Raw genomic sequence first — 13,807 nt, 5'->3', positions numbered from 1 at the left:
ACATGTTTCCTCCTGAACTGTTAGCACAAAGTCTCAAGCACACAGTTGTACAGAATGTCTCTGTGTTTATCTTCAGTGGAATTAAGAGACTCAAACCCTATTTCAGCATGACAGCATAAAACTAACCAGTCATTGTGGTTGGGAAAATGTTAACATCCATGAAAACATACGCAGTGGAAATGTTTAACATAACAGCCATTTTACACATTTATTTCTTTTTGCTGCATTTTAAAGACTGTCCCTAACAGATCTACATGTACACTTCTCTTTAATCTAAAACAGCATGAATTAGACATAAATAAACTGAATTAAACTAAATGAAATGAATTAGAAATAAACTAATAAAGGAAGATAAAAGCTGCTGCTACTGATCACCACACACTCAGTATTTCACCTTCAGCATATGTATTTTTATTAATAAATGCACATTTATTATAATAACTTTCTATAATGACCTCAACTTAACCCTGTTACCCCACTGAATTCTGCTAAAATTACTGTTCAGAACACAGCATCTGAGAGGAGAAAGCAGCCAGGGCTTCAGTTAAATAGGAGTTATCACGTAAAGTTGATGAAGTGGAAAGAGGGTGATGATGTCAGCTTCTCTGAGACCCTACAGGTCGTAATCAATCATTAAAAAAAAAAAACATATTTAACTTATTTGATTGACTAACACCAAAAACGTACTGTATAGTGTCTGAAAAAAAAAATTGTAAGAAAAAAGCACTATTTAAGTGTATTAAAAGAATATTAGCCAAAAACATTTATTTTAAAACATTTTACAAAAGTTTTATTTTCTGAATGCATTCCTTTTTATAAACCCCTTTATGGGATCGCAGCTGCTGTGATGAGACATGATGAGATGAAGCTGGTGAAATAGCTGCTATTTCAAACAAGCAGGTTCTTCAAGGATCTTTCGGTGGTTGGCTGCTTTAAAACTTTCATCAATTCTGGAGTTCTGAAGATCTGTTTGAGTGACCATCAAGTTCTTGTTCACTTCCTTGACCAAAGCTTTTCTATCCCAGTTTCAGAGTTTAATCCGACAGCCAACTCTAGTGTCTTCCTTAATTTCACAATTTCATAGTGAATTGCTGTGAGGAGAAAACAATACACACTTCCACGCTCTGCTATGCTCGGGTTCATAGTTTAGCAATAGAATATAATATGGACCTTCATCTGAACCACTGTGTTTTTTTAATTTCCCAATAAACATTATAGCTCAACAATTTAGACTCAAACATCTTTTTATATTACATAATAGATGCAACCAGAACTGTAAAAGAGAAAGATGCTAAATTTGAATTTAACAATAAACACTGAATGATATGATTAAAGGATCAATGTGAAAATGAGCTTAAACTCTGTGAAAGTAAACATTACTGTTAGGTTGATGGAAAGTAAGGAGTTAATGGACAGAAACTGCCATTTCTTCTACACACCCTTATAACCTTTTAAAGCCTATGTGTTAATGTGACTGCTCTTGCAGGAGTTTTACACTTTCCGAGGTGTGAATATGATTTTGATGGGCTCTTCAGAAATCAAAAAGCCACCGTTCTTCATCTTCAGAGGAACCTGATTAGAAGAAGAAAAAATTAAGAACGACATTTATCTAAACAGAGTATAAAATAAAAAAAAGGAAACTGATAGCCTTTTAATGTGGTACTTAATGCTGTTTAAGGTTGGCATTAAATATTACGTGTTAGCGACATTAGCTTTAAATAGCTTTAGATCATAAGCGACTGAAGATCCTGACCTTTGTCTCCTCAGAAAGACTGATGTCAAATCTCTGCAGTATCTCCACAATAGCCAGCTTCATGGCCACAAGGGCAAATCTCATGCCGATGCAGTTCCTGGGTCCTAAACCAAACGGCATGTATGCATACTGCTCGATGCTCTTCTTGTTCTCCTTAGTGAACCTGAAACGACATGGAGGATCAACACTAAGATTTACACAGGTAACAGGTGGGATTCCATCCTTAACAGATATTAATCGTGATTTTATTTAGATCATTTATGGTTGTGTTTTTCTTTAGAACATTACAGATCCAATCATTCTTCTGAGTTTTTGGCTCATTGTGCAGGCAGCTGCTGCCTCTTGTGCTGGATAAACACTTTTTACTAATGTATAATAAATGCACGATGCTTAAACAATTATAAGCAGCAGAATGAATGCAAAACTCTATACTAGAGTGAAGGTCACTTAGATTGACTAGTTTAAAATTTCAGTGAAAGTTAAATTCCTTCTTACCTCTCAGGGTTGAAGGTCTCTGGATCAGGCCAAAATTCAGGGTCTCTGTGTAAGTTATAAGTGGGGATCAAGACTACAGTGTCCTTTGGGATGGTAAGGCCATTTATTTCAACAGTTTTCTTGCAGACTCTTTCCAGGTGAAAAATGACAGGGTACAACCTCAGTGACTCGCTCAATGTGGCATCCAAATAATCCATGTTCATCACTGCATCATAATCAACTTCAGCCTGAAAAACAAAAGACAAAACACATATAATATCTTGTCAAATATGGACTTAATCTCCTTGTTATCCCATACCCTGGTCTCTGTGTAAACCCATCTTAGTCATGGTGTGTTTGTACAAAAGTGCTTTTAAGTTTGTACTCACTCACTCATTTTCTACCACTTATCTGAACTACCTCGGGTCACGGGGAGCCTGTGCCTATCTCAGGCGTCATCGGGCATCAAGGCAGGATACACCCTGGACGGAGTGCCAACCCATCACAGGGCACACACACACACACATTCTCATTCACTCACACAATCACACACTACGGACAATTTTCCAGAGATTCCAATCAACCTACCATGCATGTCTTTGGACCGGGGGAGGAAACCAGAGTACCTGGAGGAAACCCCCAAGGCACGGGGAGAGCATGCAAACTCCACACACACAAGGTGGCGGCGGGAATCGAACCCCCAACCCTGGAGGTGTGAGGCGAAAGTGCTAACCACTAAGCCACCGTGACCCCCAAGTTTGTACTCAGTTCTGTTTATTTTAAATATATACACATACAACAAACAGGGGAAAAAGTGCTAGTTCAAGTATTTCATGAAGAGGTATTTCTTGAACCGTTGTTTGAAGATAGCCGGTGACTCAGCTGTTCGGACACCTAGGGGAAGTTCATTCCACCACCTCGGTGCCAGAATAGAAAAAGAGTCTTGTTGACCACTGCCTCCTTTTAGATCCCAGCCTCAGTCTCTTTGTTGGACTTTGTCTCTCTTTCAACCCCTGTCTCAGTCTCTGTGTAGACCCTGGTCTCAGTCACTCTGTCCTCTCTCGGTTTCACTGTAGACCACTGTCTCTGTGTAGTCCCCTGTCCCAGACTTTGTACAGAACCCTGTCTCAATCTCCATGTACAGTAGATCCTTTTCTCAGGCTTTATGCAGACCGCTGTCTCGTTCTCTGTGTAGACCCCTGCCTCGGTCTCTCTGTAAAACCCTGTCTCAGGCATTATGTAGGCCCCTGTCTTGGTCTCTGTGTAGACCCATCTTAGATTTTATGTAGACCCCTCTCTTGGTCTCTGTGTAGACCCCTGTCTTAGATTTTATGTAGAACCCTGTCTCAGTCTCTGTGTAGACCCCTGTCTTAGATCTTATCTAGACCCCTTTGCAGACCCCTGTCTCGGGCTCTCTGTAGACCCTTGTCTCGGTCTCTGTGTAAACCCTGGTCTCGGTCTCTGTGTAGACCCTTGTCTCGGTCTCTCTGTAGACCCTTGTCTCGGTCTCTGTGTAAACCCTGGTCTTGGTCTCTGTGTAAACACTAGTCTTGGTCTCTGTGTAAACTTAAATTCAAATGTAAATTTTATTTGTCACATACATAAACACACACAATATGACATGTAGTGAAATGTGTTTTATGACTGTTCCTTATTGAAGTAAAATATAAGTATAAGGAAAAATAGTAAAAATAGTAAAGTGTGTAGAAGAGCTACAATTAAAATGCAGATACAATAAAAAAAAAAAAAAGATGTACAATGAGCAGAGAATTGGATGGAATGTGGATAAGTATGTTTTTGTTCCATTGTAGGGATGGCAGTCCTTCACGATCTTCCTGGCTTTGATTCAGCACCACTTGCTCTAGATGGACTCCGGGTCAGGGAGCTCAGTGTGGATGGTATGTTCAGCTGAACGCCCCACTCACCTTAGAGGGCAAGTTAAAGTCCTTAAAGCATCTGCGGTGGAAAAGAAGCTGCCAAGCCTTCTTTACCATGGTGTTGTTATTACAGGACCATGACAGGTCCTGCAAGATGTGTTTACTTAGGTACCAGAAACTGTCCACTCTCTCTACTGGGGTCCCATTGATCATGAACAGTTGGTAGTTTCTCTCCTGCTTCATGCTGAAGTCCACTATCAGCTCCTTTGTCTTGCTGATGCTGAGAAGGAGATTGTTCATCTAGCACCATGTCTCCAGGATTTTAATCTCCTGTGGGTAGGCCAACTCTTTGTTGGAGATGAGGCCCACCACAACAGTGTCATCAGCAAATGTGATGATGTTGGTGGAGCTGGACGTGGCCACACACTCATAAGTGTACATTGAGTACAGCAGGAAACTCAGAACACAACCCTGGTGGGTACCAGTGCTGAGGGTAAGGGGGGGTGAGACATGTTTGCCCACCCAAACTGCTTGTGGTCTGTCTACAAGGAAGTTAGAGATCCAATCGAGGAAGGAATCATGGTGTTAAATGCTGAACATTAGTCGACAAACAGCATTTTTCATTTTCTGCTGTCCAGGTGGCTCACAACAGTGTGGTGAAGGTATGCGATGGCATCCTCAGTGAAGTGGTTGGGACAATACGCAAACTGAAGGCGGGTCCAGTGTGTCAGGCAGTAAAGTTCTGATGAAGTCTCTGACTAATCTTTCGAAGCACTTCATCACAACAGAGGTCAGGGCTACAGGGCGATAGTCATTAAGGCAGGCATGCTGGAACAGGAACAATGATGGATTGTTTGAAGCACGTGGGAATTACAGACTGCTCCAGGGAGAGTTTGAAAATCTTGGCAAACACCGGTGCTAGCTGGTCAGTGTAGGCCTTTAGGACCCAACCTGTGATGCCTTCTGGTCCTTCTGCCTTCCGGGTGTTTGCGCTCCTAAACACCTTCCTCTCGCCCTGCTCCAACGCAATTTCCTCTCTGGCTCTCTCAGCATGCATGCTGCAGCACCATTAGTGCTGTTAGTGCCATTAGCACTATTAGCTGCAGCCTTGAAATGAGCATAAAAAGTGTCCACAATTACTCCTATGGAGGATAGTTGATCGTGTTGGGACTGTGACTCCTGTAGCACCACTTCACCTCCTTTACCACACTGCGCACATTGTAGGATGCAGCTTTGTAGTCATCCAAGTTCCCAGGGGCAGGCCCCATGTTGTAGGTAGAGGAGCGGGATCTCAGAGGGTCCTGGATAGTTTTATTCACTCACAAATTCTGGTTGTTAAATATCCTGATGATTTTTATGTGAGCTGTATCATCCTCTAGTTTCCATATACATGCTGTCATCATCACAACTGCTTCCATATACATGTTGACATCCTCAGAGCTGTGCAGGAACATCCCAGTCGATTGGTCTGTCCATCGCACAACCTCCTCGGAACCAGAGCTTCCTGTTTTAGCCTTTGTTTATATTTAGGCATGAGGAAGATGGCGGCATGGTTCGAGTTACCCCAACAATGGACATGATTGAGCCTTATAACTGTCTTTAAATGGTGTGTAGCAGTGGTCTAGTGTCCGGTTGCCCCTGGTGGGGCAGGTGATATGCTGGTGTAGATTTGGCAGTGCACGCTTGAGGTTGGAATGTCCTTGTGTAGTTTTTGTTGTGAAGTAACAAACACCTGAGGTGAAATATTAACTGCGCTTACAGTGACCAAGCTAAACTCTCAGGGAAGGTAGACATTTGAAGGTTAGGAGTTCCAGGTTGGGTGAGCAGGAGTGTAAGAGAGGAAGCACCAGCTGTTGTTTACCATCAGACACACTTTACCACATTTTGTACTGTCCATGTGGTAGACCGAGAACTCAGCCAGCTGGATGGCGTGGTCTAGCACCACTGGGTTCAGCCATGTCTTGGTGAAGCAGAGGAGGTTAAAGTCCTGAATGTTCCTCTGGAACTTTATTCTTTCCCTGAGGTTGTCGAGCTTGTTTTACAGATACTGGACATTGGTTAACAGGATACTAGGCAGGGGAGCTCAGTGTGCACATTCTCTTAGCCTGTTCCTGACCACTATAGACCCCTGTCTCTATCTTTGTAGAACACTGTATTGGTCTGTGTAGACCCATGTCTAGGTGTAAACTGTCTCTGGGCTATTCACACTTGTGTGTAACAATATAACAATTGTCCAACCACATGTCACATTTGAATATGTGATATATATTCATTTTGATATAAAAATTTTAATATATAAATACATTTAAGTAAATCACCTTATTAGGGAAGATTTCATCAATTTCTTTTTGGAGTTTTTTCGTTGTCTCTGGATATCTGGCCAGATTGTAGAAAAGAAAAGACAGAGTGCTGCTGCTCGTCTCATAACCACCAAAGACGAAGATCATGGACTGGGACAGAATCTCATGATCATTTAGACCTTCAGAAATGTATACGCACAGACACACATACAAGTAGACTTGTAGAAATCTAACAAAGAGAAATTCGGTAAAGAAATGCTGTAATGGGTTAAATTATTTAAATTTGTAGCTTTTCACCATCATACATTATTACATTCATCAAAACCTCATCATTTTGGTGCCTAAAGCCGCATTCACACTGCACACGACAAACGACCGCCGATAAACCGGAAGTCATTCATTTCCTATGGAGAGTCGCAAGGTCGCTGCGTGAGGTGCCGACAATCTGCGGATCCGTAATTTTCAGATCCATTTTGAGCGTTGGATCCGTTAAAAAAATGTAACTTGTGCGACTACCGCATCCGATATGCCGACCGGATGTGATGTATTCCAATGTTGTCCAATCAGGTTCGTGTACGCGAGGTGATAAGAATTATTAAAAAGTATTAATATAAACCTTAGTAATTTTGAAACTTTATCAAAAACAATCTTTTTGTTTTAAATACATTGTTATTGATAAAAAAGCAATAAATTATTAATATTTATATTGTATTATTTTTAATGTTGTTCCCGTTTCCTCAAAAATTATTCGCGGTCTTTCTGGATTGCATTAATTGTTTGTACTCCTAACTTCATTCACCATGATAAATGGAGGGAGAATACAGGCTAATTAAGTTTGCAAACATTTAGCACATACAAATACAACACACATGAAAGACCGACAATCTCGGCAACACGCTTCCATGCTTAATTTTTCCTGTAAGCATCTCTGTATGATTCAAGAGTTGGATCATAAAGTAACGCGTGTTTGGAGACCGCGAGAATCACGCTTCTCTCCCATGTTGACGTCTGCACGATCATATTGCACATTACACGCGACTGTCACTAGGGGGCGAAAACCGACAGTCGTGTCCGTTTGTCGTGTGCAGTGTGAAGGCGGCTTAAGAGACTTTAACCAGAGCAAAATACCTTTGTTGGTTTCTTTGCTGTTCAGCTCATTTTTGTCTGATTTCTGAGAATCGATCATCAGCTGCATGAAGTCCACTCGTTTCTGCAAAAAAACAATAAAACCTAAATAATAATAAGAATAATAAGAATAAAAAGAATAATAAAATAATGTAAAGCGATTTAAGTATTTAGTTGTACCTTATTATTTTGGGCCACACGTTCAGACTTGATCTTTTGCAGAGAGGCATAAAAGAAATCAGTCACTGCAATCGGGAAAAAGCCAAAATCCATTTTCTCCAACACCGGTGCAATAAAGGGGAACATTGCTGATTGAGAAAGAAAGAAAACATTAGATTTGTAGACAGGAAATGTAAACAAAATAAAAAGTGTCTAAAATTAAATTTTATTATGATGTAATAGTAATCTGAAATCAGTAAATTACCGCCAGCGATTAACAGAGGGTGCAAGAAGTTAAAATTCAGCATTTTCTTGATGTTGGTCACAAACGGATCTTTGGGGTTGTTCAGGGAGTCGATATCGACACTAAACGCTGTGCTCGTCACCACATCCATACTGTATGCTCCAAAAAACCTACAATGAAAAAAAACACCAGCAGATCAAAGAAACATGCAGAAATATGGGAAATAAATGCAAACATACACAAACACACACACACACACAGACACACAAACACACACAGATGATTTACTCTTTAATATCTGCTGATTCTCCTCGCTCAGACGTCTTCTGCAGATTTTTAACCAACGAGCGTGAATGTGACTTCATGATTCCAAACATCTGAGAAACAGGAAATAACAACAGATGTTAATATATGTCATATATACAGTATATACACAGTATCTGACAGAAGTGATTAAACCCCTCACATTTTTGTAAATATCTTATTATACCTTTTCATGTGACAACACTAAAGAAATGACCCTGTGCCCCAATGTAAAGTAGTGAGTGTGTATATACTGTATATATAGAAAAAGACAGAGAAAGAAACAGATATTATACTGTGTATTATAGTGTGTGTTTAATTGTTAAAAAAACATTTAAAAAAAACACAAAAAACACACACACACACACACAAACCTCCTTCAGTCTGCCGCTGGTGAACGATGGAGAAAGAACACTCCTGATTCTCTTCCAGTCCTCGTCCTCAACGACGGTCAATGCATCGTACAGAGGACCGTTTATAAAGAAATTCTGAGTGAAATAAGTACATTAAAATGTATCACATTTAAAGATCTACTAGTTTTAAATTTGGTGTCATTAGTTATTTTTTATTTGATGTCTCCATGGATTTTAGCTGCTAAACTCACTTGACAAAATTATTTATCACCTTGTAAGTTATCACATAAGAAAACAAATGAATTTACTGTTGTTTTTATAGTAATACTTTCAAACTAACTCATGCAGTGAGCTCTGGTTTTCATAAAGATTATCTGTTTAATAATTATCTGAAATAATCTGTGTCTGCTATCTGACAGTCACTTTCTCTCTCTGTCTCTCAGTCTCTCTCCATCTGTCTGTCTCTATGCCCTCCCTGCCCCAACTCTGTACCCCATCAGTCAGTATTAAGTGTGTGTGTGTGTGTGTGATCTCACTCTGCGGTTGGTGAACAGGGAGTAACACTCTTTAATCATGACAGATTTGATGATCTCTGTGTCCATGATACAGAGGACCGGCTGTCTCACATCATATATACTGTAATTAACACCACAAACATCAGACCACTGACATCACATACATTTACCAGCTGCAGCATTAAACAGAATCGTTAAACATTTAGCAGTGATAGTAGCTCACTATAAATCAACAGATGGTGTCCAGCTGAACTAATATGGTGTCTTATAAATATATATTTGCTATCTTATTACCCACATGCTAACTGAGTAAACCAAATTTAGTATATGAAACTAGAGCTCTATAGATTATTTAGATCATTTCCTAAAACCTTCTAGTGAACAGTGAACCTCATCAGAATGTTTTATAAAATATTCAAGTTCATGTTCTGTTTCAGCAACATTGTAGAAACATTTGCTAATAATAACTACTATTAGCATTCATCTAAAATGCTTAACACAAAGAGTGTAGTGTTCTCGTCTACAGAGCAGAGGTCAATCCCAGTAACCTTATCTACCCTCCTCTGTTGTGTAAGTCACAAACAGTGGTGGTAGGTGGGCTCTGGAACTGTCAGTCTGCTGTAAAGAAAGCTGATTTAATCTCTGCTTTAACTTCCCATTACTCCTTTGCTTTTCTGGTGCTAACTGAGACCTGGATATCCCCACAGAACACTGCTACACCAGCTGCTTTATCCTCTGCCTATGCTTTCTCTCACTCACCACGAGAAACAGGCAGGGGTGGTGGTACAGGTTTACTGTTGTCAAGGAGATGGTGTTTTACACCTCTCCTCTTGTCTCATTTAACCATCTCCGCTTTTGAATTTCATGCCAAAAATTTTTATTAAAACTTTTCAAAATAACCGAGACTGCAGTGTAAGTGACAGTGAATGTATCCCACATATGAAGAACATTGCTGGAACTTATACAAACTTTTTAGAGTTACACAACATTCTAATCACATTCTCTTTTAACCGACTAAACCCTCGTCCAAACCCCTGTTAAGAATTTTACATCAAATGAAGTTTTGGTTTTATTATTGTAATGCATTTAGGAACTATTAACAGGGCTGTCAAGTATCACGCATTGAGAGTGACAGTGACTCATTTGGGTCTTTTCTCACGTTCTCCCGCCACACATCGTATTTGTCACGCAGAAAAACCTTTTGACTATTTATCATATATTTAATAAGCCGCAGCACCCAAAACGTATCAGTCCGCACCGATGTCTCTATGGAAACGGGCAGGAACCAAGTGCGTCTCCCCTGGAGCTCTTAGTCGAGTCTGACACTTATGAGCCAATCAAAACAAGAGGCTACACAACAGACAATCAGAAAATAGCACTGTTGTATCTGGGTAAGATTTAACACAACAACCAATGAAAAAAAAATCATTAGAGAGGGTATTTTTGATGGTCGGTTTGAACAAAACCTCAAAACGAAATAATCATGACCCTAAAAATGTCTGGGCTTGTGCTGAACTGTTTTATATGGGAGCAACATTACACATGATAAAGGAGTCCAAAAAGGTAACAAACACTTACAATAAACACCACCAGTCATAATCTCTCTCTCTCTCTCTCTATCTCACACACACACACACACACACACACACTCTCTCTCACACACACACACACACTCACACACTGTCATGATACAGCCTTGATTCAGCCATGATTCTTGTTCTGAGAACATTTGTGTTAAATATGTTACTGAAAGTTTTGTTAGCTTTGTCTCACTAAATCCAGACTCACCCCCAAATCTTGCCGTACTTCTGAAAACACTCCATATCAAAATTAATCATTCCCTGAAAATCAGTGAAAGATATTCTGTAAATAACTCACACTGAGTTTATCATATAATGTTGTTATAGGACGATGTTTATGATGTGATATAAACTCACCTTACGATATTCTAACATGGTTCCTAAAAATGGTATCGGTTTAGGACCAGGAACTCCCAAACGCTTAAAGAGACTGTACGGCCAGTACCCATACCTGAGGAGGACACGTTACAGGAGGACAGTTTATACCAGATATCATCAACATTAGAAAGAGAAACATCAAAGGTTACAAATACTGCTAACATTATAGCAGTGTTACATCAGTGTTTAACCACATGGAGGCACTGTACATGATTAACTCTACATCAGATACACCACAAATCTCTGAGCACCACAAATATTTTACAAAACTAGATTATAATTGGAATCATATTAGTTCTCTTAATAAAAAGTAGATGAAAGCTCTATATTGAATTTTGTGTAAACTTTGAACTGCATAAAGTACTTAGCACAGCTGAAATCTGATGTACTGGTTAAGGGAGCAATAAAAATGGCCTGCTTTAGTTTAGTATCTGGAGCACTCAGGACTTGTGAAACGTGTGAAGTTTCTTTCTATTCAAAACTGGTTCTAGCCAGAACAGAAAAAAGGGGAATGAGGCCCTGGTGCACCAGCAGGAAACAGGGAATGTCCAAGTGATCCCATGATACTTATATAAATCTGGAGATAATTCCTAATCAGTTCAAAGTTAACAAAGAGAAATGAAGCAACAAATACAAAAGACAAAATAAATAAATAAACTGAATTAAACAGTTGTGTACCAAAGATCTAAAGGACTGGTGTGTGTTTATTTAAGAGATTATAATGCAGTCCATATGATGGTCTTATTTGTCTTACTCACACAGTCCTGAGGTGTACAAACATATTCACACGTGATTATTTTGTGTGTGTAACAGTGATATAAAGTGAAATGTGAGACAGCACTTACAGCAGGAGGAGACTGATGAAGATCAGGATCAGAGCCCATGTTTCAGCTGAGAAACTCCACCAATACACCATGATGATTATTAGCACTAGTTAGTCCTGATTAGTTAATGTTAATAGTGAGAATAGTTTGATCAGTCGTAGTGTTCATAGTCTGTCAAATACAGTCTGTGTGTGTGTAATCTGTGGTGGGAGGTTTTATTGTGTTATCTGACACACACACGCACAGGCACACACGCACACACACACACACATACACGCCCACACACACACACAGGCACAGGCACACACGCACAGACACACGCACACACACACACACACGCACACACACACACACAGGCACAGGCACACACACACACACACACACACGCACACACACAAACACGCACACACACAAACACGCACACACACTGTTATCCTCTGTACACAGTGAATCTCATTACACCGCTTTATTTTCATGATATAAACAAAAAAAAAGACATGACGTCATTTTTACGCCATAAATATGGTGGTCACACGCGCGAATAAAAAATAAATAAAATAAATAACAAAATACTAGAAGTTCATATCGAACAAGGAAATATTTATGCAGATTAGGGCCGAGATAAAAGTCCCCATTGGTCCAGTGGTTCTCAGCGGACGCCCCTTATATAGCCAATCACTGATGAGCGACTCTGTAGTGTTTGTACTTGTCTGAGAAAGTGAGAAAATCATTATTTCTTACGTTCCAGTAAGATGTGTTGGTTGTGCAAGAAATCATATATAATTATCTATCTAAGTACTATGTAAGAAATGTTCAGGTTGTTTTGTGCATATAGAAGCTTCACTGTGTTAATGACATTGCTCACTTCCCAGAGGAGTGCTGGGGACTGACCACATGCTCCAGAGAGTGAGACTGGCCACGTGTTCACAGAGAGTGAGACTGACCACCTGCCCCCAGAGAGTGAGACTGACCACGTGCTCACAGAGAGTGAGACTGACCATGTGCTCACAGAGAGTGAGACTGACCACCTGCCCCCAGAGAGTGAGACTGACCACCTGCCCCCAGAGAGTGAGACTGACCATGTGCTCACAGAGAGTGAGACTGACCACGTGCTCACAGAGAGTGAGCACGTGGTGAGACTGACCACGTGCTCACAGAGAGTGAGACTGACCACATGCCCCCAGAGAGTGAGACTGACCACGTGCTCACAGAGAGTGAGACTGACCACCTGCCCCCAGAGAGTGAGACTGACCATGTGCTCACAGAGAGTGAGACTGACCACGTGCTCACAGAGAGTGAGCACGTGGTGAGACTGACCACGTGCTCACAGAGAGTGAGACTGACCACGTGCCCCCAGAGAGTGAGACTGACCATGTGCTCACAGAGAGTGAGACTGACCATGTGCTCACAGAGAGTGAGACTGACCACGTGCTCACAGAGAGAGACTGACCACCTGCCCCCAGAGAGTGAGACTGACCACGTGCTCACAGAGAGTGAGACTGACCTCCAGCTCCCAGAGAGTGAGACTGACCACATGCTCCCAGAGAGTGAGACTGACCACGTGCTCCCAGAGAGTGAGACTGACCATGTGCTCACAGAGAGTGAGACTGACCACCTGCCCCCAGAGAGTGAGACTGACCACGTGCTCACAGAGAGTGAGACTGACCTCCAGCTCCCAGAGAGTGAGACTGATCACTGATGAGCGACTCTGTAGTGTTTGTACTTGTCTGAGAAAGTGAGAAAATCATTATTTCTTACGTTCCAGTAAGATGTGTTGGTTGTGCAAGAAATCATATATAATTATCTATCTAAGTACTATGTAAGAAATGTTCAGGTTGTTTTGTGCATATAGAAGCTTCACTGTGTTAATGACATTGCTCACTTCCCAGAGGAGTGCTGGGGACTGACCACATGCTCCAGAG

The 13,807-nt window shown here is 40.7% G+C and overlaps 1 protein-coding gene across 1 annotated transcript; it reads right to left on the bottom strand.

Moving 5' to 3' along the window:
• Nucleotides 1-739: 739 nt before the first annotated feature.
• LOC132839222 (cytochrome P450 3A27-like) lies at nucleotides 740-12,092 on the bottom strand. Its single transcript, XM_060860064.1, has 13 exons — nucleotides 11,907-12,092; nucleotides 11,041-11,134; nucleotides 10,892-10,944; nucleotides 9,125-9,224; nucleotides 8,610-8,723; nucleotides 8,221-8,309; nucleotides 7,954-8,102; nucleotides 7,710-7,837; nucleotides 7,533-7,614; nucleotides 6,423-6,583; nucleotides 2,249-2,475; nucleotides 1,754-1,916; nucleotides 740-1,572 (listed from the first exon to the last, which is right to left on the bottom strand). The coding sequence occupies exons 1-13, from the start codon at nucleotides 11,975-11,977 to the stop codon at nucleotides 1,492-1,494; spliced, it is 1,512 nt and encodes a 503-aa protein (XP_060716047.1). The 5' UTR covers nucleotides 11,978-12,092; the 3' UTR covers nucleotides 740-1,491.
• Nucleotides 12,093-13,807: the final 1,715 nt, after the last annotated feature.

This window comes from Tachysurus vachellii, chromosome 24 (assembly GCF_030014155.1).
Source record: "Tachysurus vachellii isolate PV-2020 chromosome 24, HZAU_Pvac_v1, whole genome shotgun sequence".
Taxonomy (NCBI): Eukaryota; Metazoa; Chordata; class Actinopteri; order Siluriformes; family Bagridae; genus Tachysurus; species Tachysurus vachellii.
Note: the sequence above shows the minus strand (reverse complement) of the source record. Positions and strands in the feature narration are given on the sequence as shown.